Source organism: Somniosus microcephalus, chromosome 4, assembly GCF_052327205.1.
Source record: "Somniosus microcephalus isolate GS21.2 chromosome 4, FLI_Smic_1.0, whole genome shotgun sequence".
NCBI lineage: Eukaryota > Metazoa > Chordata > Chondrichthyes > Squaliformes > Somniosidae > Somniosus > Somniosus microcephalus.
The window spans coordinates 336,340,915-336,361,525 of NC_140990.1; the positions used below are offsets into that span (position 1 = coordinate 336,340,915).

General features: G+C 42.0%; 1 protein-coding gene across 15 annotated transcripts in view; it reads right to left on the reverse strand.

Moving 5' to 3' along the window:
* The window catches only part of clasp1a (cytoplasmic linker associated protein 1a), a 362,676-nt gene that overhangs the window by 184,336 nt on the left and 157,729 nt on the right, over nucleotides 1-20,611 (reverse strand). For all 15 annotated transcript variants that reach the window (XM_085986887.1, XM_085986895.1, XM_085986890.1 and 12 more), the window contains exon 9: nucleotides 14,545-14,697. In XM_085986887.1, coding sequence (XP_085843013.1) covers nucleotides 14,545-14,697 — 153 coding nt within the window. The remainder of the gene's footprint in view (nucleotides 1-14,544; nucleotides 14,698-20,611) is intronic.

The window sequence follows — 20,611 nt, forward strand, 5'->3', positions numbered from 1 at the left end:
TGCAGTACCCCACTAGTCACAGCCTGCCATCCTGAAAAAAGACCAGTTTATCCCTACTCTTTGTTTTCTGTCTGTTAACCAATTCTCAATCCATGCTAGTATATTACCCCCAATTCCATGTGTACTAATTTTGTTCACCAACCTTTTGTGTGGGATCTTATCGAAGGCCTTCTGAAAATCCAGATACACCACATCTGCCGGTTCCCCTTTGTCTACTCCACTAGTTACATCCTCAAAGAATTCCAATAGGTTTGTCAAACAGGATTTCCCTTTCATAAATCCATGTTGACTCTGCCCAATCTTACTATTAGTTTCTAAGTGCCCAGTTATTGCATCCTTTGTAATAGATTCCAGCATTTTCCCAACTACTGATGTGAGGCTAACAGGTCTGTAGTTCCCCGTTTTCTCTCTCCCTCCTTTCTTAAATAGTGGGGTTACATTTGCTATCCTCCAATCTGCAGGAACCGTTCCAGAATCTATAGCATTTTGGAAGACGACAACCAATGCGTCCACTATTCCAATGGCCACCTCTTTCAAAACCCTACGATGTAGGTCATCCAGTTCTTGGGATTTATTGACTTTTAGTCCCATTAATTTTACTAGTACTGTTTTTTTAACTAATAATTTCTTTAAGTTCCTCATTCTTGCCACACCCTTGGTTTTCTCGTATTTCTGGGAGGTTTTTTGTGTCTTCCTTTGTGAAGACAGAAACAAAGTATTTATTTAATTTCTCTGCCATTTCCTCATTCCCCATTATAAATTCTCCCGTCTCTGACTGGAAAGGACCTACATTTACCTTCGCCAGTCTTTTCCTTTTCACATACCTATAGAAGCTTTTACAATCAGTTTTTATATTTCATATTCCATTTTCCCTTTCTTTATCAATTTCTTGGTCCCCCTTTGCGGATTTCTAAAAAGATCCCAATCCTCAGGCTGACCGCTTTTTCTGGCAACTTTATAAGTTTCCTCCTTTGACTTAATACTAGCTTTAATTTCTTTTGTTAGCCATGGTTGGATCACTTTTCCTTTTGGGTTTTTATGCCCTAGAGGAATATATGTTTGTTGCAAATTATGCATTATTTCCTTGAATGTTAGCCATTGTATGTCGACCTTCATACCTTTTAGTGTAGTCTCCCAGTCTACCATGGCCAACTTGTCCCTCATACCCTTGTAGTTTCCTGTTTAGATTGAAGTCCTTCGTTTCAGATTGGACTACATCACTCTCAAACTTTATCTAAAATTCAATCATATTATGGTCACTTGTCCCTAAAGGCCCCTTTACCACAAGATTATTGATTAGCCCTTTCTCATTACACAGTACCAGATCCAGAATAGCCTGTTCCCTGGTTGGTTCCTCCACTTACTGATCCAGGAAACCATCTCGCATGCGTGCTAAGAATTCGTCCGCCACACCATTAGTGGTAATTTGATTTGCCCAATTAATATGTAGATTAAAGTCCCCCATGATTACCGCATTGCCCTCGTTACATGCACTTCTAATTAGATAAAGTGCCTTCAACTTTGCCTGTTTAATATTTTTCTGCACTTTGACCCGCTTTACTGTTGGCCTTTGTTTCTGCTCCCTACTAGTTTTGCTGACTACTTTTCTAACTTGCACGTCCAGCTTTGTTTCTCTCCGTTCTGGGCCCACACTTGGGTTCCCAGCCCCCTGACAAACTAGTTTAAATCCTTCCCAACAGCACTAGCAAACCCCCCTGCGAGGATGTTGGTCCCGTTTCTGCCGAGATGCAACCCGTCCAGCTTGTACAGGTTCCACCTTCCCCAGAATCGGTCCCAATGCCTCAGGAATTGAAATCCCTCCCTCTTACACCATCTCGCCAGCCATTTTGTTCTTGTGAATTTTGTGCTCAAGGTGAGACATGTTGACCGTGGGAAATGGAACACATTCTGTGTCAGGCTCTAACCAAACGCTTGGGTCCCAACCTCTCAAACACATCCATTATGGCACTCTGGACTTCATCCTTCCATTTCCTATACCCGTGGCCTCTTCCACTGAGAATGCTACTTTTGTCCAATTAGCAACCAACTTTGGTGATCTGCGCAATGTTCAAATTCATTTCACGTAAGACCCTTACAACCAACAGAGGATGAATTCATACCTTTGTTCTGGTTTGGATTCAAACCCAGAGCCAGTGTCCGAGCCATTGCACCCCCTGTTCCCAACAATTCTGAAACTGAACTCTGTAATGCAATACTCTCTTACAAGCAGAAAACACACTACATATATTAGATGACACCAAAAAGTTCATATACAAACTGAACCTGAAGCAATTTTATCAGAGTGGTTTTTCAACTTTTCTACATGTGGGAATCACTGGAACCATTAACACATGCCTGTGAGCTGTGACCCACTACTCCTAAAACTTAAAATGTAATTTTTCAACATGACACTCTAGTTAATCGGATTTTTACCTCTACCGTTATTTATCCACAGGTGTTAAATAAAATTACAATAGAGTTTTCAAATCATTAACATTTATAAAACAAACCACCTCCATTTTGTATTTCTGTGACTTATAAACTGAATACGCATTCCACTACAGTGGGTCATTGAAAATTCAAAACCATTCATGGTGAGGGTGTTTTTTGCGTATGGCGGCTCCAGTGTTGAGAGCCCAAGGTATAGTCCCCAAGTCCATACAATGGAAATGCATTTTGAGAGATTTTAGCCTACCTGAATCGAGGAGAATCCTTCAAACTCTCCGTGAATACCACCATCAAATTCATGGTGTGTCCCTTATCTGAATGCCAGAGACTACTCTTATTCTTCACATTTGCTCCCAAACCAAAACCAAAAAGGTTTTCAGTCACTGCACGGTGGAAAAGTTCAGCTTATAAGCAACAAATTTTTTCCAACCACAAGGGTCACATCAATGGTGATTACATGTATGGAAAGAATGACATCACTTGAGCTAGCAGTGCAAATATGCAGAATTTAGGCTCATGTAGTGTCCTGGTTAATAATTATCACTAAATCAACATCACTAAAGCACTTTAATTGGTTATTATTTGCTGCTATTTGTGGGATCTTGCTGTGTGCAAATTAGTGGCTGCATTACCCCACATTACAACAGCGATTACACTTCAGTAAGTCATTCATTGCCTGTGAAGTGCTTTGGGATGCCCGGAGGTTGTAAAAGGTACAATATAAATGCAACTTAGTTCTTTTTCCAATGGGAAAAAAAAGGGCCATAATTCTGTCAGTTAGAGAACAAAGCACAAGCCAACCACAGGGATGTTATTTCCAGTGGCAAGAGCTCGCATTTGGTTGTTGAGTTATGTTTATATGAGGAGGGGATTAGGTTGCACGTGTAGACAAGTGTGTTTCATGGGAACGGTAGCATAGTGGTAATGTCACTGGGCTAGTAATCCAGAGGCCTGGACTAATGATCTGGAGACGCGAGTTCAAATCCCACCACGGCAGCTGGGGAATTTAAATTCGTTCAGTTAATTAAATAAATCTGGAATTAAAAAGCTAGCATCAGTAGTGGTAGTCATGAAACTACCTGATTGTCGTCAAAACCCATCTGGTTCACCAACGTCCTTCAGGGAAGGAAATCTGCCGTCTTACCCGGTCGGGCCTATATGTGACTCCAGACCCTCAGCAATGTGGTTGACTCTTAACTGCCCTCTGAAAAGGCCAAGCAAGCCACTCCGTTATAATAAAACCGGACGGACCACCCAGCATCGACCTCGGCACCGGCTACGGACACGGCAACGGCACACCCAGCCCAGTCGAACCCTGCAAAGTCCTCCTCACCAACCTCTGGGGACCTGTGCCAAAATTGGGAGAGCTGTCCCACAGACTAGTTAAGCCTGACACAGTCATACTCACAGAATCATACCTTTCAGCCAATGTCCCAAACTCCTCCAAAGGCGGCAGAGTGGTATACAGTCGGGAAGGAGTAGCCCTGGGAGTCCTCAACATTGACTCCGGACCCCATGAAGTCTCATGGCTTCAGGTCAAGCATGGGCAAGGAAACCTCCTGCTGATTGCCACCTACCGCCCTCCCTCAGCTGATGAATCAGTACTCCTCCATATTGAACACCACTTGGAAGAAGCACTGAGAGTAGCAAGGGCACAGAATGTACTCTGGGTGGGGGACTTCAATGTCCATCACCAAGAGTGGCTCGGTAGCACCACTACTGACCGAGCCCTGAAGGACATAGCTGCCAGTCTGGGCCTGCGACAAGTGGTGAGTGAACCAACACAAGGGAAAAACTGACTGGACCTCGTCCTCACCAACCTACTTGTCGCAGATGCATCTGTCCATGACAGTATTGATAGCAGTGACCACCGCACAGTAATTGTGGAGACGAAGACCCGTCTTCACACTGAGGACACCTTCCATTGTGTTGTGTGGCACTGCCACTGTGCTAAATGGGATAGATTCAGAACAGATCTAGCAGCTCAAAACTGGGCATCCATGAGGCGCTGTGGGCCATCAGCAGTAGCAGAATTGTATTCCACCACAATCTGTAACCTCATGGCCCAGTATATCCCTCACTATCATTACCATCAAGCTAGGGGACCAACCCTGGTTCAATGTGGAATGTAGAAGAGCATGCCAGGAACAGCACTAGGCTTACCTAAAAATGAGGTGCCAACCTGGGGAAGCTGCAACACAGGACTACATGCATGCTAAAAAGCAGAAGCAGCATGCTATAGGCAGGGCTAAGCAATTCCACAATCAACAGATCAGATCAAAGCTCTGCAGTCCTGCCACATCCAGTCGTGAATGGTGGTGGACCATTAAACAATTAACAGGAGGAGGAGGCTTCATGAATATCCCCATCCTCAATGATGGTGGAGCCCAGCACACGAGTGCAAAAGACAAGGCTGGAGCGTTTGCAACCATCTTCAGCCAGAAGTGCCGAGTGGATGATCCATATCAGCCTTCTCCTGCGGTCCCCACCACCACAGAAGCCAGTCTTCAGCCAATTCGATTCACTCCACGTGATATCAAGAAACGGCTGAATGCACTGGATACAGCAAAGGCTATGGGCCCCGACAATATCCCGGCTATCATGCTGAAGACTTGTGCTGCAGAACTAGCCGCACCTCTAGCCAAGCTGTTTCAGTGCAGCTACAACACTGGCATCTACCCGACAATGTGGAAAACGGCCCAGGTATGTCCTGTCCACAAAAAGCAGGACAAATCCAATCCAGCCAATTACCGCCCCATCAATCTACTCTCAACCATCAACAAAGTGACAGAAGGAGTCATCAACAGTGCTATCAAGCAGCACTTACCAATAACCTGCTCACTGATGCCCAGTTTGGGTTCCGCCAAGACCACTCTGCTCCCAACCTCATTACAGCCTTGGTCCAAACATGGACAAAGGAGCTGAATTCCAGAGGTGAGGCGAGAGTGACTGCCCTCGACATCAAGGCAGCATTTGAACTACTGAGGCATCAAGGAGCACTAGTAAAACTGAAGTCAATGGGAATCTGGGGGGGAAACTCTCCATTGGCTGGAGTCATACCTAGCACAAAGGAAGATGGTTGTGGTGGTTGAAGGTCAATCATCACAGCCCCAGGACATTGCTGCAAGAGTTACTCAGGGCAGTGGCCTAGGCCCAACCATCTTCGATAGCAAAATACTGCGGATGTTGGCAATCCGAAATAACAACAGAAAATGCTGGAAAAACTCAGGTCAGGCAACATCCGTGGACAGAAATTTGAGTTGACGTTTCGGGTCGTTTCTCTCACACCTGGCAGCTATCTCTTGCCCTGCCAGTACACTTTACACCTAATCTCAGCCTATTACCATCTCGTCTAGCTTCTAATACCTTTTATTGTCTCTTTTTTACTTCTTTTGTTTCTTTTATTCTTTTGTCCGATCGCAGCCCTGCCTCCGATCTATCTTTTCTTTCCAGTTTTGAAGAAGGGTTCGACCCGAAACGTCAACTCAAATTTCTGTCCACGGATGTTGCCTGACCTGCTGAGTTTTTCCAGCATTTTCTGTTGTTATTTCCCAACCATCTTCAGCTGCTTCATCAATGACCTTCCCGCCAACGTAAGGTCAGAAATGGGGATGTTCGCTGATGACTGCATAGTGTTCAGTGCCATTCACAACGCCTCAGATAATGAAGCAGTCCATGCCCGCATGCAACAAGACCTGGACGACGTTCAGGCTTTGGCTGATAAGTGGCAGGTAACATTCGCGCCACAGAAGTGCCAGGCAATGACTATCCCCAACAAGCGAGAGTCTAAACACCACCCCTTGACATTTAACAGCATTACCATCGCCGAATCCCCCACCATCGACATCCTGGGGGGTCACCATTGACCGGAAACTTAACTGGGCCAGCCACATAAATACTGTGGCAACAAGAGCAGGTCAGGGGCTAGGTATTCTGCAGTGAGTGTCTCACCTCCTGACTCCCCAAAGCCTTTCCACCATCTATAAAAGGCACAAGTAAGGAGTGTGATGGAATACTCTCCACTTGCCTGGATGAGAGCAGCTCCAACAACACTCAAGAAGCTCAACACCATCCAAGACAAAGCAGCCTGCTCGATTGGCACCCCATCCACCACCTTAAACATTCACTCCCTCCACCACCGGCGTACCGTGGCTGCAGTGTGTACCATCTACAAAATGCACTGCAGCAATTCGCCACGGCTTCTTCGACAGCACCTCCCAAACCCACGACCTCTTCCACCTAGAAGGACAAGGACAGCAGGCGCATGGGAACACCACCAAGTTCCCCTCCAAGTCACACACCATCCTGACTTAGAAGTATATCGTCGCGGAGTCAAAATCCTGGAACTCCCAACCTAACAGCACTGTGGGAGTACCTTCACCACACGGACTATAGCAGTTCAAGGCGGCGGCTCACCACCACAAGGGCAATGAGGGATGGGCAATAAATTGCCAGCAACGCCCACATCCCATAAATGAATAAAAAAAAGTTTGGGAGGACTGGCGGGGGGGGGGGGGTCACAATCTCAAGGTATGCAAGGCCAGAGCTAGATTACATAATCGAAGATGGTTTCCCCCCGCCGCAAAAAGTGGACATATGAAACATAGCTAATGTTTGTGCAGTGAATGCTGATTCGCTGAATACCACCAAGTGAGAGCTGGACCAGTTTCTTGCTGGGGTGGAGATCACCCTGCACAAAAAGGTAGGTACTGTATAACTTTAATCAGAGCTAGAATGGTCTCCTGGACTAGCTCCAATCGCCGAACGGGGTCAGAGAGGAATTTCCCAGATTTTGTTTCCCCCTAATTGGCCTGGGTTTTTATTTGGTTTTTGGCCTCAAGAGATTACATGGCATTCTGGTGGGATTGGAGAGTGTACATATTGTGCTGCACAAGGCATTGCAGTTGTGTGGGACAGACTAGTTGCAACAGACGGTCTTTTCCATCATTGTTCATACTATCCAATTTGTCCCACTTAATCTTGCTGAAACCTTTCCACAACAATAAAAGCAAATAAAAACGACATCATTTTAGACTGTCGTCTATTAATGCAGTTTCCCCTATTTTAACATTTTAAGTACAGCAAACACTGACTTTCTACCATATTTCATGAAGCAGCAAAAAGCTACCGCACTTCTCTTTTTTTGTTAAATGCTGGTTACACAGCAGGGGGGGAAAACATTTCTCTAAACCCCACACTGAGTGAGGGTAGAAAAAGGTCTACAAACTAATTAACAACCAAGACACTTGAATCACATTTTATCCCCCCCCACCGTGTTGTTTTGCTGGCACATTATGCCCAGTATGGCTCATCTGTCAACAATCTCTGAACACTATATACTCGCTCTGTCAGCATTCCAAATAATCGCGGTCTGCAGGACTGTCAATGTCATCAAGAAAATTCAACCACCTGTTACATGGATTTTTTCCTAGATGCTCCCGGAGTAATGGGTTTCCCTTCTATTCACAAGCTGTTTCCCCACCCCCACAAAAGCAGGTGAGATGCCTCAGTTGGGTTTTCCTTTGTTCAGAAATTGCACTAACAAAGAAAAATGGTACCTTCGTGCCGAGATCTCACTTCGTGACTATTAGCATCGAGACTTGAATATAAACATTTAAGGTTTTAAAATGAACATCGTTATGAAACCATGGAAATATTACTTTATATTGCATGGCCATAATCACAGATTCCTCTAATTTTTTTCAGTGCGCAGTCCCTTTAAATTTGTTGCGCGGTCGCTGCTTACAATATCAATTCGGAGATTCTTTTCCACTTCTAACTGAAAAACCAGACTGATGTCAGAGGGCAAGACCAGAAACAACACAACAGAAAGGACATAACTAACAGAGATAGAAACCGATTCCATATGGATTGAGAAAAAGGATAGGAAGGGATGGATTGGTCACACGATTAGTGGTATACTACAAACCACCAGGTAGCAGAAAGGAAAATGGGAGAAATGAGATGGGGACTGTCGTGTAGTGTTTATGTCAGTAGACTCGTAATTCAGAGAGCATGAGCTCATGAGCGTGACAGTTTGAGAATTTGAATTCAATTTAAAAATCAAACAAATATTTTAATTATACCAGCTTTTTAAAAAAGTGACTTATGAAGCTATCTGATTGTCATACAAACCAATTTCCTTTAGGGAAGGAAACCTGCCGTCCTTATCTGGTCCGGCTCCAGTTCCACATCAAAGTGGTTGACTCTTAACTGCCCTCTCAAATAGCCTAGCAAGTCTCTCAGTTGTATCAAACCGCTACAAAGAATAATAAGACCACATGGAGGGCAGCGGTTCCACCACCTTCTCAGGGCAACTAGGGATGAGCAATAAATGCCATCCTTGCCAGCGACGCCCACATTCCAAGAATGAAACAAACACTATGTAGGGAAATAGAAAGGAGTAAAAAAAAAATACACAATCATATTCAAGGGCAATTTCAACTACCCCGAAATAAACTGGCATTGAAAGGGAGTGAAAGGGGAGAAGGAGATTGAAGGTTTACAGTGTGTACAAGACGGACCCAAAATGTAAGAAACCAGAAAAGGAGGAAGCACTGCTTAACCCGGTAAATGAGAAATGCACAGGAGCAGATAAGAGAAGTAAGTGTGGGGGAACATCAGGGACGTAGTGATCACAATATAATAAGGCTTAAAATAATGGGAGAGAAACAGATAGCACAAAGACCAAAGTAATAGATTGGTAAAAAGCTTTGAGGGAATGAGGGTGGAGCCAAGGAAAGTAAACTGGAGAAAAATACTGATAAAGTAGAACAGTGGGCAATATTTAAAGGGGAGATCAAGAGAGTTCAGGAGAAGTACATTCCACTAAAAATAAGCTAGCTAAGAATGAGATGCCGATAAATTGAATATAAAGAAAAAGGCATATACAAAGCACATAATCAATATTGGAAAGGATGACAAAAAGGGAACATGAAAAGCTTAGGAAAGAGGTTAAAAAGACAATTAGGATGGCAAAGAGGAAATATGAAATTAAATTATCAAAGAATATTAAAAGAAATAGTAAACAATGCTATAGGCAGATAAGTAACAAAGGAGAATTACAATAGGGATAGGGCCATTAAGTGAAGAGCAATAGGAAGCTCACAGGAGAGGATAACAAAATGGCAGGGATATTGATTAGATACTTCGCCTCAAAAACTGAGGTGAACAAATAGGAAACGACCAACAGTGATATTAGAGTGAGGGAGGGATATTACAGGAGGGAGGGAGGGATATTACAGGAGGCGGGGAAGGGGAGGGGGAGGGCGACAAGAAGGGAGACAAGAAGGAAGGCACTAGACAAACTGGAGGACAAAACCCCTGGTACAGATGTGGAGGAAAACATTAGTTTGTATTCCCTCGAATATAGAAGACTGTGGGATGATCTAATCGAGGTGTTTAAAATGATGAAAAGGATTCAATTTAGGTAGATGTGGAGAGACCATGTCCTCTGGTGGAGAAATCCAGAGCAAGGATACATAATTTTAAAATTAAAGCCAGATCATTCAGGAGTGAAATCAGGAAGCATTTCTTCACACAAAAGGTCAGTAGAAATCTAAGACTGTCTTCCCCCAAAATGCTGGGTCAATTGAAACTTTGAAGACTGGGATCGTTAGATTTTTGGTAGGTAAGGGCATCAAGGGATATGAAGCAAAAATGGGTAAATGGAGTGAGGTATAGATCAGCCATCATCTAAGTGAATGGCGGAACACGTTCGAGGGGCTGAAAGGACTACTCCTGTTTCCATGTTGCACTTGTGGGTGAGTCAAGAACAAGTGTGCATAAATATTACATAGCCACTAACGAATAAAGAATTTAGGAGGAATTTCTTTACATAAGAGAGAGTGGTGCGAATATGGAACTCGCTGCGACATGGAGTGGTTGAAGCAGATAGCATAATGCATTTAAGGGGGAGCTTGATGCATAGGCAAGCGAGTAAGAAATGGAGGAACACAGGGAAAGGGTGAGAAGAGGTCATTGGAGTATAAAAACAGGCATACACCAGTAGGACTGAACAGCTGGTTTCCATGTTGTAGATTCTGTGCAAGAATAAACTGCTTTTATTCACACTCATGGGCCTTCAACGAATCTGAGTCACAGTGTTTTCCTTCCACAAATAACAGGGCAAAGTTCATAACTGGTTGATTACCATTTGTTGCATTGTTATTTCCAGAGCAAAAAAAAAAATTGATCCACAACTATAATCTGAAATTAGTTTTCAAGAAGGTGACAGCAAATGTCATTGGACTTGGCCTCTGCTATATGAAAAAATGCTCCAGATTTGACGTGTCATTATTTGTTAAGAGACACCAGAATCTCTCAACACAGTAACCAGGGGATATTGTGGGAAAATCACATGCGTGAGTAATTTGAAAATACTGTGTAAGCACTCCAGAATAAGCAGTCTTATCAGCTACAGCACAAGTTTAATTTCAGGGAGTGGATTTACTGCTTCAGTAATCAAAAGCACTTGAAAAAGTTGTAACCATTCTATAATATACTTGGAAGGAGGTTTGCTAATGACTTATGCAAACATTAGCTGCCCAAAATCCTATTATTCGAAGAGAATAATTGCTGTGCATTGTTAGTTAGTTTCTGGTCTGGGATGAGTAATTTAGTCATCTGGTGCGGTCCAAAGTTTCACAGAATAGAATCCCTGGTCCTTGCTCACTTAACTGACCTCAGCTAGTGCAGTGATGGAGGATTATTGACCTCAGTATTCCAGAACCAAGAACTGAAAAATTTAACAAGGGTCCTCTCCTCCTGACTGGTATCCAAGGACTGCTGTTCGAAAATACAAGTGTCTTGGTATTGGGTGAGGGAAGAACGGAATTCAGCTGCGATATCCCTCCATGGTGAATAACCTGCTAGTGCTCATCACCTCGGCCACTTATTAAATGGCCACTTAAGTGAGGCCTGTCGGTACGTATGCAATCACACCCCCGCATAATATCTTCAGGGAAATGGGGATAAAGGGTGTAAATGTGGGAAGAAGGGGAGTGAAAAGATTGGTGTTCTAAACATGGCCTTCCATTCTCTTCAAATCTTTCAAGCCAAATGATTTTTCTATTGGAGACTGGGATCTCCTAAAAAAATGAATAAAAGAGCAAAGACTCATTCCAATAGCTGGTGACTCTGCTGGCTAGGCAGTTCCACTAACCAAATACATGCATTAAAGATAATGAATTGGGGAAAAAAATAAACTAATGAGCTATACTTTTTAACTGTTCCAGCCCAACACTCCAGCTGACCAACGATTACATAGCCACCAGGAAGTTCTAGATTATACAAGAACTCCTCCTTCCGCCAGGGCTCAGCTCTTCAAGGCGGTGAGTAACTGATTATTACAAATCAGCAAGATCTCAAGTTAGATCCTGGTCTGTGTTCTGGTAGCTGATCCCTACAAGCAAATACTCTCACTTTTATTAGTGTATGGTGTATAAAACTTTTTATTTCAGATTTCCAAGTTCAAATGAAAGGTCACTAACCTAAAACGTTAACTCTGTTTCTCTCTCTACAGATGCTGCCTGACCAGAGTGTTTCCAGCACTTCTATGTTTTTATTTCAGATTTCCAGCATCTGCAGTATTTTGCTTTTGTTTAATACACTAATGAGTAGTGTGGCCTTAGCCGGACAAAAAATGTCTGGAAGCTCTGTGCTAATAAACCTCATGCCTTTAGCCAGTTAAAACTCCAGCGCTACCCTTTCGCAGACTTAAAGGGCTCCACGCCTTAGCTGTTCCCAATCTACACCCACATCTTCTGAACATAGGCTGAAAAAAGATTGACTCTGATATAGCATCTGATCATCATTCTCAGAAACATCGAGGTGCACACCAAGCTCCCAGGAGATCCATACAAGCAGTTTGAATTCAAGCTAATCAGAAACGTCAGTGCAGTACCGAGAGGTCAAAGATGGCTTTTTTCAACTGAAACATTAAACTAAGTAATTGTCTGCCTGTTCCAGTGGTTCAGAAATATTAACTATCCTATGACTATTCGAAGAAAAGCAGAGGGATCTTCACGAATCCTGGGCAACAGACCTCTCAACTGGTTATTCATCACATTGCTATATGCAAAATAAGTGACATATTTGCTTGCATAACAGTCACTGGGGGTCCTTGTGCATGAAACACAAAAGGTTAGCATGCAGGTACAGCAAGTAATCAGGAAGGCAAATCGAACGTTGGCCTTTATTGCAAGGGGGTTGGAGTATAAAAGCAGGGAAGTCCTGCTACAACTGTACAGGGCGCTGGTGAGACCACACCTGGAGTACTGCGTACAGTTTTAGTCTCCTTATTTAAAGAGGGATATACTTGCATTGGAGGCAGTTCAGAGACGATTCACAAGTTGATTCCTGAGATGAAGGGGTTGACTTATGAAGAAAGGTTAGGCCTATAATCATTGGAGTTTAAAAGAATGAGAGGTGCTCTTATTGAAACATAAGATACTGAGGGGCCTCGACGAGGTAGATGCAGAGATGATGTTTCTCCTCGTGGGGGAATCTAGAACTAGGGGGCATAATTTCAGAATAAGGGGTCGCCCATTTAAAACAGAGATGAGGAGGAATTTCTTCTCCGAGTCATAAATCTGTGGAATTCTCTGCCCCAGAGAGCTGTGGAGGCTGGGTCATTGAATATATTTAAGGTGGAGATGGACAGATTTTTGAACAATAAGGGAGTGATGGGTTATGGGGAGCGGGCAGGGAAAGGGAGCTGAGCCCAAGACCAGATCAACCATGATCTCATTAAATGGCGGAGCAGGCTCGAGGGGCCAAATGGCCGACTCCTACTCCTTATGTTCTTACTACATTTCCAGCATTGATTGTTTTGAAGATACAATTGAGGCTACGTACACGCAAGCTTTTCTTTACATAGGTTTTTACATACAATTAATCTGTAATGTTTATTTATCATGGTGTTTGAAATTATGTACTTGTATTTGCCTATAGGAGTGAAGGATTATACATTACAGTATTTACCAAGCCAAAAAAAATATACAATCACTAGCATTAACGCTTATGCTATTTAATTTTCAGATAAAGGTCACTTTTTAAAGGTTAAATGAGACAAATTTTACAAAGATGTCTACTGATGGCATCTTTAACTTTTTACGCTTCATCAGAAATTTGAAGAGTATCTGGCATTTGATGAAAAACTAGTCACATTTAAAAAACAGATCAATGCTTCCAGTCTACAGCATTCCAGAAGTATTACCCGCTTCCGAAAGGCCAGTATCTGCTGCATAGTATATCAAAATGACAAAATATCAGCATCAAGGAGAGCAAACATTCAGAATTTCCACTCCTCTTTAAGGGCAAGAAGTGGGATATGACCCCTTTTGGTAGTGGAGGGGGCAGGTTAAAAATGGATCAAGTTTCTTGCAAATCTGTTCTATTTGTGGAAAAATTGGTAGAACAAAATGGTTTGCACAAATGCACGAATTCTGTGTAAAAGGAAAATGAAAATCATTTTTTTTTTTCAAACTGACACTACTGACCAGAAATCCCTGATGAACAGGAAACTTTCTGGTATCCGGCACCGACGGGACCGAGCTGGTGCCGTCCCATCAAAACTGCCGTAGAAACCAGCGCTAATGTTAAAACATACGGAGCTTTTGAGCTCCGTGTGAATCAACAAACCCTGTTGCTTAGCAACAGCTTCAAAACAGTCGGCCGCAGCTTAAAAGCGTCTCTGTAGCTAAGCAACAGCTTCAGCTAGACCTTGCAGAGCCTGACTGGAAAAAAAAGCAACGAGAAGTAAAAAAAAACTTATAGGAAACGGCGCCTGAATTTTGCCGGTAGATAGAGCTTTCCGGACATTTAACCTCCGGTTAAACGAAAGTTTCCTGTATAGAAATACCATCCACAGAATTAGATTGGATAGGTGGATGATGGAAAACAAGATAAAGAATATGGGAACAAGGTGAGTAAATGTGGTTAGAACTATTTGATCGCATGGACTGGTTGAGAGGAATGGAAAGTTTTTCTGTTCAAACTTCTATCTATTTCGATGTTTGAAAAGGTGGTCACAGGACAAATTGTGTAGAAACATATAAAACATATAGCAAATAAGACACTGGATGTATTTATCACCTGATGAATTCTTCGAGCCAACTGCAGACGAACCTGGCCTACGACTGGTACCAACACCAACAGGACGCCGTGAACTGGGAGCTTTTGAGGATGTGGAGCTGGCAGAAGACGGCCTGTTTCCATCCACAGAATCATCTTCATCAAAATTTTTATCTAGATAAAAAGGAAAAATATTAAGAACATTTCCTCAATCAGCATTCTAGAATATGCTTCATTATAAAGCTATCACCTATCCCTAGGTGCTAATTAATGGGGCCAATTTCAACATTACACACCACTACTTATTATCTGGTGACCCCCATTTCTTTTCAAAATGACATCTGAAACACATCAGCAGAGAAGACTGCAAAATGCTGAGCTTTTCCCCATCACACATTCTATTCTCTTTAAAACACTGCAATTGCTGCTGTTCACAATACTGAGCATTCACTTACAAGGACACATTTTTTTGCAGATTAGTCTTCTCATCATCCCTCGCTTTAAACAATCGCAGTCACCACTTCTGCTTCAACAGATTCTATTTGCAATCAATCCAGACAATGATCAATCATGCTCTCATGTGCTATGGGACTAAGCACACACTGTCCGCTGAGCATTAAAACAGATAGACCCCAACATATTCATCACTGGTATGTACACCGAGTCCAAACAGAACAACGTTCAGCATGGCTGCAAGTTTAAAGGTAGAAAGGTATTGTAACTTAGTTTTTAAGTCTTTAATGGCAAAGACCTATCAGAAGGAAAGGGGAAGAAAAAAAGATAATCCCTACTGCTATCCTCTGCCTCTAGCATCTCATGGGAGGCTTTAGCAAGACTGTTTGAACAGCTGTCATCAATTTCCTTGGCAAATAAAATGTCGGCTTCATTATCTATTCTAAACACTTCTGACCTCAATATTCAAGAGCTGCATGCTTGTAAGCAGTATCTTGTACAGACTACTTTTTACTTCTTCACTATTTCAGAAGATTTTTATGGAATAATGTTTGCGAATTAAGACAGACAAGTGCTATTTATTTCAACATATACACATGACCAGACACCCTTATTATGCACCAAGGAGTTACAGCAGGGATCAAAACACCAGTACAAATAGATAACACAGGAGATGCATTTTCAATCTGCTGTCAAGAACCTTCTTTATATCATAAAAGGCACACACAAACTTTAATTTATTTTATTTTATTTAAAAAGCATATTTTTAAAATATCAGTGGTATTATTATCTTAATAAATCGGTGCATTTCAAAATGCAGGAAACAACAGCAGCAATGGTTCCCCCAGTGGCGAGGGGGAAAATGCATCATTACAAGCTCAGTTTCCCAATGACACATGGTTCAGAAACTTGGAAGGCTAATGGGTTTAAGAGCAATTAACTCTCCATTTTTGAACAGGATAGGACTCCCCTGTAACACCGTAAAATCTGTATTCATAACATGAAATAATAGTTTAACTATCAACCAAATCTTCATTCCAAAAACAAACTTGAAAAACACAACTTGCAAAAAAATGCATATACTGATGAAAGATCATTCAGCCCATCAAACGCACTCCCTTCTCGGATCATTTGGAATCAAGTCTCTACATATTTGATTTTCTGAAGAAAAAGGTACGTTAAATAAATATAAACTTAACTCCAAGCTAATCAAGAAAACCCCCAGAATACCTATCCATCCTCCTATCTCGGCTGTTCAGCTCTGACCTCCAAAATGTCCTCTCTGTCTCAAAAGGCAGAGGAATTATTGTGTCCCATGGACTTCTTGATTATCTCAGCCTACACCCATCACTATAAACACCAATCTCATCTCACACGGACGATGATACTTTGATACTAAAAAAGTTAAATCCGCAGTGAAGCTACAGCACCCGGATAGCAGTTTGCATCAAATATTAAAGGGGGGAAAAAAAGCACTTCCATCCCTGCATCAAAACCATATGGCAAGAATATCAATTGGAAAACAAACACTATTACATCGCCATTAAAAATCAAACTCGAACAATAAAGCAGTAATGGAATCGATGCAGAGAACCACGCAAGGAGGCAGTGAGGAATCCAACCATTATTTTTGCACTACATTATATCTACAGATTTGTACTAGACAATCATTTGCACAATTCTCCACTTTTTTTTTTTAAGCATTGCAGAATGGAACAGAAATTGAATGCGAGTTCACCCAGTAGCTTCATGGGCAAATGCATTGGCAATAGATCGGAATAGTTCCAAGTTTATCCCTGGTCTGTGCTGAATTTGCTGACCTCAGCAAAGGTATTAGAGGGCGCACTACAATGTCGGAGTGGAGGAAGGGGAAAATAATTATCCCAATCGCAAACAAATGACCATGGCCGGAGTGTTTGGATTGGATAGGGTCCAGCTGTGATGCCCCTACAGTCGACTAAGCTGGTTGATGCTCACTATCCAAGCTGATACATGAAGAATGGCCACATGAGCAAGCTGTGGGAGGGTTGCTATATCACTAGTTACTCGTTAGTACCCCCAGGGGATGGGGAGAGAGAGCGGGAAGAAATAAAAAGGAGTGAGTCACATTTTATTACGAGCAAGCAGCCACAATTCAGATATTACATCAACATTAATTAACAAGAATACAGCAAGAATTCTTGAACAATCTAAAGTACTTAAAGATTAGACTTTTCTCTTTTCTCAAGAATAAAGCAAATAATTAAATTGCATTGTTTATTGTTAAAAATGTTTTTTTTTGTTTTTTTTTAAACTGATTGTGTGGGACAAAGTCCATAATTTGAAAGCAAAGACCATCTTTCAAAGAGATTTAAATATTGGGAAAAATACAATTATTTTATTTACACTAATTAAATCAGAGATCTTTCCTTTTACTATTTTTAAAAAAATCTTAAGTCCTGAAAGAACTATGGTCCGATGTGTTAGAGAATTGTTAATAGAACATAATTTGTTCTGCCTGCCAACAGAAAACGCCACAATTGCAATCACACTACCTCACATTAATGATTATTTCCTTCCTTTTGACTGTTCTCTATTCAGATCATCTCAATGGGCTGTACCCATTTTATATTTGGTTAGAGAAAAAATAAATAAAAGTAAAACAAAGAATTATTGAAGTAAGAAATTGAATGGGATAAATAGGAAATAATTAAAAGGTGAAGGAGTAAGGAAGGTAAATAAAAAGGAAAAACAAGCAAACAAGGAAAGCAAGATAATAAAAATTAAAAAGGGTTAGAAAATTAAAACAGTAAAAGCATCAAAGAAAAATAATCAGATGTAATACAATTTTAAACAAACAAGCTAATACAGTACTGTATCTCACACACATACTATGGTCAATAAACTAGAAGTACTATCATGGGTTAGTGCAATCCTTCTGGTCAATATTGACACTAATGCCCTTTCTCTTGGGTCACGTTGGCTCTACCTTCCAAATACACTAATTACCCAGGATATCAGTGAGCAAATAGGCTTTTAAAACCAAAATCAAAGATGAACAGTTTACTGAATTTATTATTGATGGGATACAGTGAGCATATTTCTCACTTCCAATCCTTTCACTTTGGAGAATGTGCACAGCCATTTTAAAATCCAGTCCAGTTATAAATTCCATAGAAGAACTCAGGCTGATGAGCTGGCTTTGCAATAACAATTGTCAGTAATGTAACGTTTTTAAATCAAAGTTATTATGGCTCAGAGAATCAGCAATGCCATAAACAAATGGCTCCATTTCTAGACAGGCTGGATGTCTGCATGCTTTTAAAATCTAGCAACAGACTTTACTGATACAGAAAATTAGTGCTCTGTCTGAAGCTTGTACTTCGAATACTCAGCCGTGGCATTCTGGTCTCCGAGTCAGATGGTTCAAATCCCCCCCCCCACCCAAAGAGACTTGCGCACAAGATCTGGGCTGACACTCCAGTGCAGTACTGCAGTACTTTCTTTTTACTAAGTAAGTGCGACCAAATTTCAGATGAGACATTAAACTGAGACCCTGTTTGTCACAGAATCACAGAAATCACAGAAACCCCACAGTGCAGATAGAGGCCATTTCGGCCCATCGAGCCTGCACCAACACACATCCCACCCGATCCCCGTAGCCCCACGTATTTAATCCCCTAACACTAAGGGTCAATTTATCATAGCCAAATCAACCTAACCCGCACATCTTTGGACTGTGGGAGGAAACCGGAGCACCCGGAGAAAACCCACGCAAACACGGGGAGAATGTGCAAACTCCACACAGAAAGTCGCCCGAGGCCGGATTCGAACCCCAGTCTCTGGCGCTGTGAGGCAACAGTGCTAACCACTATGCCACCGTGCTGCCCTCTCAGGTAGACATAAAAGATTTCTATGGCAGTATTTCAAAGGAGAGTGGTCACTGGTGTCCTGGCTAATATTTATCCCTCAACCAACATTACTAAAACAAATTAGTCATCATTATCACACTGCTGTTTGTGGGACCTTCCTGTGTGCAAATTGGCTGCTGCATTTCCCTATATTACAACAGTGACTACACTTCAAAATTACTTAATTGGCTGTACAGCGCTTTGGGACATTCAACGCTATATGAATGCCAAGCACTTTCTTTGTAAACTGAAGTATTAATGGAAATATATTAACAAGTTTACAAAAGTAGAAATATCATAAATCTAAAGGTTGTAAGAGATAGAGAAAACAAATCTTTGCACTAGTAGAGCCACTTGGCAATTGTATTGACAATTAAGGAAGTGGGCATCGAGAAAGGAAGTCCCCAAAGCCTCTCAAACTTTGGCTTTGCCCCAATGTCGAACGTGTGTAGTATAAATCAGGTGTTAAGGCCTGAATTGACCATGTGGAGTGCAATTTTCTCCTCCAGGAAGTGTTGCTCTGGTCGGGTTCTGGATTCAGTCTGCATTTATACAATTTGCAGCATCAGTAAACTGCTGTGCACTGATGCTACAGTTCTAGTGTGATCTGTCACTGGGTGCATTTACAATGGATCTACCGTGGTGTTCAATGACGATCGAGACTAACGACATGAGCTGCCTTGATTTGGAAATTCAATGGCACCTTGCGATCCCGCTCAGGCCGCTCACCAGCTGCAACGCTGGAAAAGAGGCTGCACAGCAAATTTAAAGGGACTGCGCACCTAAAATAAACATTGGAGGGAACATTGGCAGTAACCTCAACCTAATCTCAGCTAGATTTTTCAGGAATCTCAGTGATAAGGATAAGGTATGACTTCAACATATGTTCTCCTAGATTCTCCAGTGAGTGCAAAACAACATTTAGCCTGCAGTTGAACCCTGCAGTTTGTTTACAGACTATAGCTGACACACTTATCAGTATTGTAGGGTGACTTGCAGAGCTTGAATTCCAATTTAAATCCATCAAAGATAATTTTGTTTTTATAAAAGGTCTTCCTTTTTCAGCCTGGACAACAAGGAAGCTTTCTGTTAATTTATTGCAAGATTGTCTATACATTCTACATGGACATATTTATGATTTCATTCTAAATATCAATAGATATCTTCCTCTAATAATGTTTTACAAATAGTTCATCAGATATTACTTGCATATAATTTACCGATTGGTACTGTAGCTTGTCCTGCAGCAAGAACGCATTTAACTTAAAGTAAACCGACATTAAAGAAAGAAAGACTTGCATTTCCATAGCAGCTTTCACGGCCACCGGACGTCTCAAAGCGCTTTACAGCCAATGAAGTACTTTGGAAGTGGAGTCACTGTTGAAACGCGGCAGCCAATTTGCACGCAGCAAGCTCCCACAAACAGCAATGTGATAATGACCAGATTATTTGTTTTTGTTATGTTGGTTGAGGAATAACTACTAGCCAGGACACCGGGGATAACTCCCCTTTCTCTTCGAAATAGTGCTATGGGATCTTTTACGTCCACCCGAGAGCAGACAGGGTCTCGGTTTAACATCTCATCCGAAAGACGGCACCTCTGACAGTGCAGCACTCCCTCAGCACTGCACTGTCAGCCTAGCTTTATGTGCTCAAGTCCCTGGAGTGGGACTTGAACCCACAACCTTCTGACTCAGGTGAGTGTGCTACCCACTGAGCCTCAGCTGACACTGTGGTTTAAGCAG